Consider the following 9,443-nt stretch of genomic DNA (forward strand, 5'->3'; position numbering starts at 1 on the left):
ACCTTTTTTTTTTTTAAAGGGGTTGTGGGTGGGTGGGTCTCAGCTATTTTTTTCTTAATTCTTACCCAAGTATTTAATCAACAATGAAAGATTTTGTTCTTTTGTGTGTGTTAAGTTGGACTTTAGGGTCATTATTCAGAGATATTTATGTGTGAGATGATGTTCTATTAAGGGGTCATTGTAACAGGATACAGGCTGAATTCAACCCAAAATGGCGCAAGAGATGTAATTCACTCTGGTTTCCCTTTCTCTCCAACCAGGTAGTTCCAATTTGCTAGCAGAATGAATTCAGAAAGAGACTCAGAAACAACATTCGAGGAGGATTCTCAGCCTAATGATGAAGTGGTTCCCTATAGCGATGACGAAACAGAATATGAACTTGATGACCAGGGCCCTGCCGTTGAACCAGAACAGAATCGAGTCAACAGGGAAGCAGAGGAGAACCAGGACCCATTCAGAAAAGGTGACCTCAGTGAGGGCCTGATGACTAGGCACTGTACTTGTAAACCCTCACATGGGTTGTGGCCACATGGACCAAAGATGGTCAGTCCATTTCACATGGTCTAGGAGGGCCTCTTCCGTCTCCCATCTCCTTGGGTGCAACTGAGAGAATACTGGGTAGCTGTGGATAATTACCCATCGTCCTCAGCATGGCAGGACTGGGAGACCATATCTCACAAATTCTGCAGAGAAAATGGAAGGTCCTTGTTAGTGTATGCATGTATACGTGTGTGTGTGTGTGTGTGTGTGTGTGTGTGTGTGTGTAAATAAAATATTCATTTTAGAGTTATGGGATGCATGTGAGAATTTGCTACTTCAGTAAGTTGTGTGCAAGTAAAGTTTGGGCTTCTCGTGAACCCTGGTAGTGGACATGGTATCCAGTGGGTGGTTGTGTGCCTCTTATCCACCCCCCACACACACTAGCAGTGCCGAGCATCTGTTGTTCCCATCTTTGTGTTTATGTGCCCAATGTTTAGGGACCACTTTTGAGAGAGAACATATGGTATTCAGTCTTTGTTTCTGTGATAGTTCACTTGGAATGATGGTCTCCAGCTGCATCCATGTTGCTGCAAAAAGGATGTGATTTTGCTCTTCTTAATGGCTGCATAGTATTCCCATCAAGTATATGTACTACATTTTAAAAAATTTTGTTATAAAGATGTGGGGTACAATTCAGGGTTAGGTATACAAACATTGACCATGCAGGCACCCTTGTTGATGAGGTACACCGCTCCCTTCCCTGACAGTTTCCCTCAACTGCCAATCCCCCCGCACGCCCCCACCGACAGTTTTCCACTACTGCCAATCGCTTTCTTATAGCATTATAGTTGTTCAAGATCCGTTTATGAGTGAGAACATATGGAACCCTGTTCTTTGTTTCTGTGACAAATCACTGAGTATGATCGACTCCAAATCCATCTAAGTTGCTGCAAAGTTCATATATTTGTCCTTCTTTATGGCTGCATAATATTCCATTGTGTATATGTACCACATTTTTTTTCATCCAGTCCAGCTTCGAAGGGCAACACACGGTTGGTTTCATGTTTTTGAAATGTCATTAAATACATCAAGAGATGTAAAAACAATCACGTGATTATCTCATTAGAAGCAGAAAAAGCTTTTGATAAAATCCAGCATCCCTTCTTGATAAAAACCCTCAAACACCCAGTTATAGAAGGAACGTACCTCAAGAGAGTAAGTGCCATCTACGACAAACCCACAGCTAACATATTGCTAAATGGACAGAAACTAGAACCATTTCTCCTCATTCTATGTCTTGTCCTATATATGTATATGTCTCGTTCCTGAAAACTGGAACAAGACAAGGCTGCCCACTCTCACCCCTCTTGTTCAATATTGTGCTGGAAGTCCTAGCTAGGGAAATTAGATAAGAGAAGCAAATCGGGTATCCAAATAGGAAAAGAGGAAGTCAAGTTATCCCTCTTTGCTGATGATATGATCCTATACCTTGAAAATCCAAGAGAATCTATCAAAAACCTGCTTGCCCTGATAAAGGACTTTGGCATAGTCTCAGGGTACAAAATAAATGTGCAAAAGACAGTTGCATTTCTTTACACCAACAACAAACAGGCAGAGATCCAAATAAAAAGCACATTTTCTTTATCGAGTCCACTTTCCATGGACATCTGGTTCCATGTTTTTGCTATTGTGACTAGTACTGCAATGAACATAATATGTGCAGTTGTCTTTTTGATAGAGGGATTTCTGTCCCTCTGGATTTATTCCCAGAAGTGGGATTGTTGGATTGTATGGTAACTCAATTTTTAGTTCTTTGAGAAAATGCCATACTGCTTTCCAAAGTGTGTATATTTTTTAAACGGAGTTGTATATGCAGGAGTTTGCATATTACTGCACCCAGGAATTTTAAAGTACACATACCAACCAATCTTTGGATGTCAATTATTTGTACTGTTAAATTGTTGGTATGAGTTATACAAATAACCACCTGTAAACACACACACACATGCACACACATACACCAATGCACACTAATTTGGTGCCATTATTAAGGAAATTATACGTGTGTGTGTGTGTGTGTGTGTGTGTGTGGACATGCTCATATAACCACAAATAAATCAGCAAAAGTAATATACCGGATTATTTCTAAGTTGTGCTCAAAGAAATGTACTTTAACAAATCAACCAATACATGTCACCTTTCTTTGTCTCCTTTTCCTATGACTAGCAGAGCACGGGGTGTCACTCAGTGAAAGTTGCTTCTCAAAGATATCTCAGATGCATAGGCCTTTGCGGGGAGCAATGTACAATCCCCCAAATACTGTACATTCTTAGGAGCCAGCACACAGCTTTGAGCTTTTTCGTATTTTCTTAGCACCTTTTATCTCTTCTTGTGCTCCCTGCTGCTTGAGAGGGACCTCGAAGTTACCATAAATTTGGTTCGTCATTTGGTTCAGTCATTTATAAAATAGTTTTGGCTCTCTAGCAGGAGTTTTTTTTAATGGTCTCTGCTTACCATGAGGGACCTGGTATGGCAGCAGACTGTACCACCTGCCCAGAATCAGGCCAGCGTCAGCTGCAGGGTCTAGACCAGGGAGGTGGCCAACTTCTTCTGTCAAGGACCAGAGGGTAAACATTTTAGACCTTGTGGACCACACGGTGTCTGTCGAAGCAACTCAGCTTTGCAGACATTGCAGGAACGTGGCTGTGGATGCTATATCACTTAGGACGATAGAACTTTGCTTTACTGTTCTGCTTTTTCTCCTGTGGCTTCTCTATTTCGTCTTCTACTGGTTCTCCCACCTGGAAGACAAACGTGGACTCCGCTTGTAGCTCTCCTGCATGAGGAAGTTGAGCCTTTTCTACCTGGACCCTAGATTTCCAGATATCGGGTTGAAATCTCTCTTCCATGGTCCCTCAAATGCCAGCTGAATAACTGTAGTTTCCCATTCACAGAGCTACCACCATATGGTGTTCTGAGCCCAGTCCTCCAGATACGGCTCCCCTGTGGCCTCTGTCAGAAGAGCCTCTGGTTTCATCTGCTTTCCCTCAAGGTCTCTGTCACTTTCATTCTGCCTTCACAGGTGTCTCAGAAGCCTCTGTGTCCCCCATGCCCATCCTTGCCCTCTAATTTCTCCTCCTGGCATTCACAGTGTTTACCTGTGTCAAGCTAGAAATCTTATTTCTGCGATGATTCTTCCTGTTCTGGTCAGACTGTCACTCTCCAGTTCCCCTGTGCGGGGAGATTCTCCATCTAGGGGAGAGCCCATTAACATGGGGGCCCCATCTCACCCACACTTGGGGAGGCTACTGACCCATGTATATATAGTATCTGTCCCCTACCTTTCCACAGAAAGCTTTTAGATGAATGAGACCGTAGTGTGGGTCTCTGGTTATCATTCCAAGCTGTTGAGTTTAAGCTTAAATGCTTTCTGCCACGAAGCAGAAGGTTAAAAAAAAAAAATCATGATACTTGAGCAAAATTAAAATGGAATCCCCATTGATCTGAGCGAGAAGGCTAGATATCAGAGGACTGTGGATAAAGCTGAATTAGCCCGACAAGTAAGCAGGGAGTTCTAGTTGATTGCCCAAAGAATGAATAAAACGTGCTTCTTCCACATTCCTTCCCCCACTGCTCTGCTAAGTCTCCCATCACAATCTTGGAATCTCTACCATATGTAGATATCTGATGGGTTGGCAGGAGAACTGGCTCCGAGGGGTTCAGGGCGAACTTTGCTCTCGGTGCCACGCAGTCAGATGTGTGGTCCTGGACACAGCCAAAGGACTGGGGTTGGGTGCCTGCAGAAATGTCAGAGAAGCACGTAGTGGGTAGAAACTCTCACCTCTGTTTTTTTCCAACTGCCAGCATGTTTTGGTGGTTAGGGCTCTTTTCTGATCATTCAGTTCGCAGGTCATATCTTTGGTAGATTTTTACACTCATCTTGTCGACTTTGAAGAAAGTTGGTCTTGAACTTGGCTCTTCATAGTGTTTTCCAAGGGGGGGATATATTCCTAGGGGATTTTAGTAGTTCTCATTTCTTAAAGCCCCAGTCCAGTGACTTTGCCTGTGACTTTTTACAAAAATTCCTGTTCTAACCCCTCTTTCTGCCCTTCCCAAGCACACAAAGGACATTCAGTGAACACTAGACCTCTTTCCTCCCGTTTCACATCGGCCCTACCTCCTACACAGCCAGTCTGCTTCCCTGCCCTCTCTCCCTTTCTCTCTTTCTCCTCACCTCCACAGGGGCTCTTTCCTCTTTCCTTTTTCCTCTCCATCCCTCTTTCCTCTCCTCTCTCCATTTCCCCCGCGCCATATTCTCATTTGAGCAATTTCCCAATGAAGGCTGATGACACCTGACTTTTCTTTCTTTTCCTTTAACCGTCGTCTGGACCCTAGATGTTTCACATCATGGATAATTTCCCTCAAAGAACCCATTCTTCGGGACACCAGAGCATGAGTCACCCTGTGAAGTACCACCAGGCTGAGTAACACCAGGGGCCAGCACCTTCTCTGCTGAGGCAGTGACTAAAAAATGCATGAACCTCAGTCGTTTCTTTAATGGCATCGTTGTAGCACAGAGAGCTGGGTTCTTTTCTTAGATAAAGTAAATGCCCTAGCCCGAGTGAGCCTTCCTGTCTAACAAGTGTTCTGAGAGACCCATTGAAAGTACTTTTCAGCTGAAGGGCCTTGATTGTGTGCTGTAAGAAACAAGAACAAGCACAAACATGCTGTTAGAATGTGCCACGGAAGATGTGATAAGCCCACAGGCTTGACTTCAGTGACTGTTCCCTCCGCCTTCCTTGAGCAGGGATTCTCAGAACTGAGTGGGAATATTTTCAGTGCTGTGGGGAGAGCATTTTTGGTTCCTGATGAACACACTAGGACAGTATTTCCCAGAACGCAGTTTGCCAGATGCTCGATACAAGGAATCTATAGCCCCTAAGACTGGAAACAGAATTCTTTATCCCTACTCTAGAACTTAGGGTCATCTACTAGCATAAAAGGATCCAAGAAGTTGGGGCTTTAAAGAAGCCAGCTGTATACCTAACCCTGAATTGTACCCCACATCTTTATAATTAAAAAAAAAAAAAGCAACAGCCAGCTGAACTGTGTCCAGCCCAAGGTTCCTGAAGTTCCCTGACTCTGGAATGCTGTTTTGTTAACTTTTCATCCCATGATCCCAGTATCCCCAGACCAACCCCTTGGGTCATTCTGTGCCTGTCAGCAACAAGCTTGGAGATGAAGTCCTTGATAAGAAATGCATGCACTGGAGAGGGTTTCTGGGTTGGTACTGATTGGCTGCCTCTTCTGAGCCTGGGCAGAATGAGAACGCTGTCTTCGGCCTCTGCAGCGTTGCTTTGTCTGTTAACTCCCATCTCCCAGCTCGGCCGGTTTGCAGATGACACAGCTTCCTGTCGCACAGTAATTCCTACCTGAATCCTGCTTTCCGTCTCAGGCAACCTGTGCCCTGTTTGCATGACGGAGCTGGAAACCCATTTTCCACCACCACATTCGCCCATTCCACTGGACTCCTTCCATCTGTGGGCTGCGTTACCACCCTACAGATGTCACTAGGGACCCAAGTGCCAAGCCCAGTGAGCTTTGTGTCCCCCGTTGTCTTCCTGTCTCTGTTTCCTCTGAAGGGTTTCTCCTTCCACCCTTTAAATGTTCTCATTCCCATTCATGCTCTTCTGTCTCTCTCTCTCTCTCTCTCTCATACTCCTGAGACAAGCTTATCCCCTTCCATCTGCCTCATGAACCATGTTTCTGCACATGACTTCGAGAGACCATATACATGGTGGTTAACAGAGAGGACCCTGGACTCTGACTGTGTGGGTTTGAGTCCTGCCTTCACCACTTTCTGGCTGTGTGGCCTCTCTCTGTGCCTCAGTGGCCCCATCTGTTCCTGGGGTACGCAGGCCCTTCCCACTCTCATAACTCTACACGGCCATCCCCTCCACCCAGAGCAGCCCCTACAGTGGCTGACTCCTTCTCATCTTCAAGTCTCCACACAGGTGTCACTTCCTTAGAAGCCTTCTCCGACCCTCAGCCGCAGGCTAGACCAGACCCCCACCCCTGGTATGTGGCCACAAGCCCTTCTGCTTCCCTTCACGTCCTGATAACATTTATGATCATGTCCTGGAATGGCTGTGTGACTGAGGAAGATCTCCCCAACTTGACTGTGGTCGTCATGCGAATTGGGGCCACGTGTGTCCCATGCAGAGCACCCAGGAGACACTCCATAAATTGATTGTGGGTATTCCACTTTGGCAGCAGTGGGGAGAGAGAGTTGGATAATCATCCAAGTCAAAAATGGTGAGAACCTAAATCAAGATGGCCAGACAGAGAGAAGGGGACAGATCAGTGTGTGTGTGTGTGTGTGTGTGTGTGTGTGTGTGTGTGCATGTGTGATTTGACATTTACAAGTCTCTTTAGATGTGAGTATCAAGGGAATAGGAGGCCTTGGGAATAATTTGTTCACAGGCACCTGAACAGCTAGTCTAATTATCTGTTGCTGCATGTGTAAAGATCACTCCCAACTCCCAACGTTTTGGCATAAAATTTTATATCGTTCCCATATTCTGTATGTCAGGACCTAGTGGGATGAGCTTGTCTCTGCTCTGCGACATCTGGCCCTCACCTGTGAACACTTGAATGTTGGGGCCTGGCTTCTCTGGATGCTTCCTCACTCCCACGACTGGCACCCAAGCTGGATAACTTAAAGGCTCAGCTGAGACTTTTGATGGGTATGACATCATACTCTGACGTCATGGGCCTCCCGCGGTGTGGCACTGGTCTCCAACGGAGTGTCCCAAGAGGGGTCATGTGGGCACTGGCATTGAAAGAGATCACAGCAGAAAGCTTGAGGCCTTCTTTGTCCTAGTCGCAGAAACCACACAGCATTACTTCTGCTACCTTCTCTTGGTGTCAAGAAAGTCACATAGGCCATTCCTGACTTAAAGGAAGGGAAATGAGCCCCCATTTCTTAAAGAGGAAGTAACAAGGTCATGTCGCAGGAGGGCAGGTGGGATGGGAGAGGCTTTTGCGACCCTCTTTGGAAAATGCATTCTGCCTCAGCGGATGACGGAACCTTTTCGAGGGGTGGGTTATGGAGTGGGAGAGCCCCTGGTAGGTCCGAGAGAGGATTGTTGTTTTGAGCCTGATGAGTTTAGGATGTCTTTGGGACATCCAGTTGTGTTGCTGGCTAGCTGGTGATCAGAAAGAGAGGATGCCGTGGTTATAAATGTCCAAGAATAGTGCCGCCTTGTACCTGGGAAAGGACAGGATGTTCAATTCTTATCCACAAGGTAATAGGCAGCACTGAGCTTGAATTCTCAGTCTGGTGTCCTTCCTTAGAGCAGTTGATTGGGGTGTGTTTTTTGCTGCAGCCATATAAGTGGCATGTTTTTAGGAAGAGGGTGAGTTTTGGTTATGGCTTCCGGAGAGGAGTGTTTTCATGGGTACTACCCACCTGTCTAATGGGTACTCCACCCCCTCCATAAACACACAATCCACACTCCCACAGCCTAGCCACCCAGCAGCACCTGGGCTTGCTCAGGTGTTATACCTTCTGTATGAGGAAGGTATAACACCTTCCTCATGAGGTTAGCAAAGGCATATGACTGCTACGTGTTGGAACTGAACACTTCTGATTCTACAGCTTTGGAATTGGAGAAGATTCAGGCAGAGATGATTCAGTGTCATTTAATTTTGCTTTGTTTTCAAAAAAGAACCAGACTATGTCCCAGCTCCTCGGGAGGCAGAGGCAGGAGGATGCCTGGAGCCCAGGAGCCTGAGGCCAGCCTGGGCAATATAGCGAGACCAATCCCCCCATTTTTTCCAATTGATCAATTAATCAGTAGACAGGTAGCCTTATAATATCATGCCAGGGTGCTAAGCCACTCACTCACAGAGCAGTTTCTAGGTGCCTTTGAAGCATGTGCCCATAAACAGCTGGTAGCCTGGGCATTCTCCTTTGTCGGCCATTAGAAGAAGGTCCCCAAAGGCCTTTCTTCTTGACTGGTTTGCTCCCTTGAAGACATAAAACTTCATTTCTTTAGAAGTCTTTTCTAATCCAGAATTTTGTTCAGCATTCTGTTCAGGGGCAAAATGTTCACTGACTGACAGGATTTAAGATGGCATATTTAGTAGTTAAGGTTTAAAAGTATCCCCACAAGGGCATCAGGACATATGGAGGAAATTCTGTAACTACGTGGGTCTGCATGTGGCCTGGGATTCTGCATTTCTCCCATTCAAGTATTAACCAGGCTTGACACTGCTTAGTTTCCTAGATCAAATAAGATCAGGTACGTTTAGGGTAGTATGGTAGAATTTCAGGTTGGAAGTGGTATCGATGAAACAGCTGTACGCTTGAAAGCAGTATCTTCATAAAATCTTCATAAAATAATCTGGAATTAAGAATGTGGGTCTGTAGAGCATCTCTGAATCCATTTTTATTTGGAAACAGATAGAGATAGCTTGCTGAAACATGGAAATCCTCGGAAATCTGTGAAAAGTGCTGAGGGAGTCGTTCTGCTTAATTAGACCCATTTTTCATTTTGACACACATGGAAGTCCCACTGTAACTATGTATTTTCTTTCTCTAATCAGCTGTAGACTGTCCTTCACCACTTCGGCCTTAAGGACACCAGAGTAGCTTGTAAAGTAAGGGGTGGAGGGTGGGTGGGAGTGGTTTCCAGCACAGAATGGTTGATGGTGGGGTAGGGGAGATGTCTCTGTACCACCTCATTTTAGAGCGTTTGCTGTCGAGTGAGGTAATTTATGACCGATGAGAAGTCCTTGCTCCTGGACAGCTAACGCGCCTGTTGTTTTCCTTCCTGTCAGTTTGGAACCCACATCTCTAAAGTTGATTTTAATGATAGAAGTCACCATAGGAGCCAGGTTCGGTGGCTCAGCCAGTAATCTCACGCCTTTGGGAGGCTGAGGTGAGTGGATTGCCTGAG

The 9,443-nt window shown here is 45.5% G+C and overlaps 1 protein-coding gene across 1 annotated transcript in view; it reads left to right on the forward strand.

Annotated features, from left to right (window-relative positions):
• Window positions 1–282: 282 nt before the first annotated feature.
• ATP8B1 (ATPase phospholipid transporting 8B1) overlaps window positions 283–9,443 on the forward strand; it is a 64,649-nt gene continuing 55,488 nt past the window's right edge. The window contains exon 1 of the mRNA XM_008066989.1: window positions 283–463. Coding sequence (XP_008065180.1) covers window positions 283–463 — 181 coding nt within the window. The remainder of the gene's footprint in view (window positions 464–9,443) is intronic.

The sequence above is a fragment of the Carlito syrichta genome, unplaced genomic scaffold (genome assembly GCF_000164805.1).
Source record: "Carlito syrichta isolate Samal-C Ts95f unplaced genomic scaffold, Tarsius_syrichta-2.0.1 Scaffold309211, whole genome shotgun sequence".
Lineage (NCBI taxonomy): Eukaryota > Metazoa > Chordata > Mammalia > Primates > Tarsiidae > Carlito > Carlito syrichta.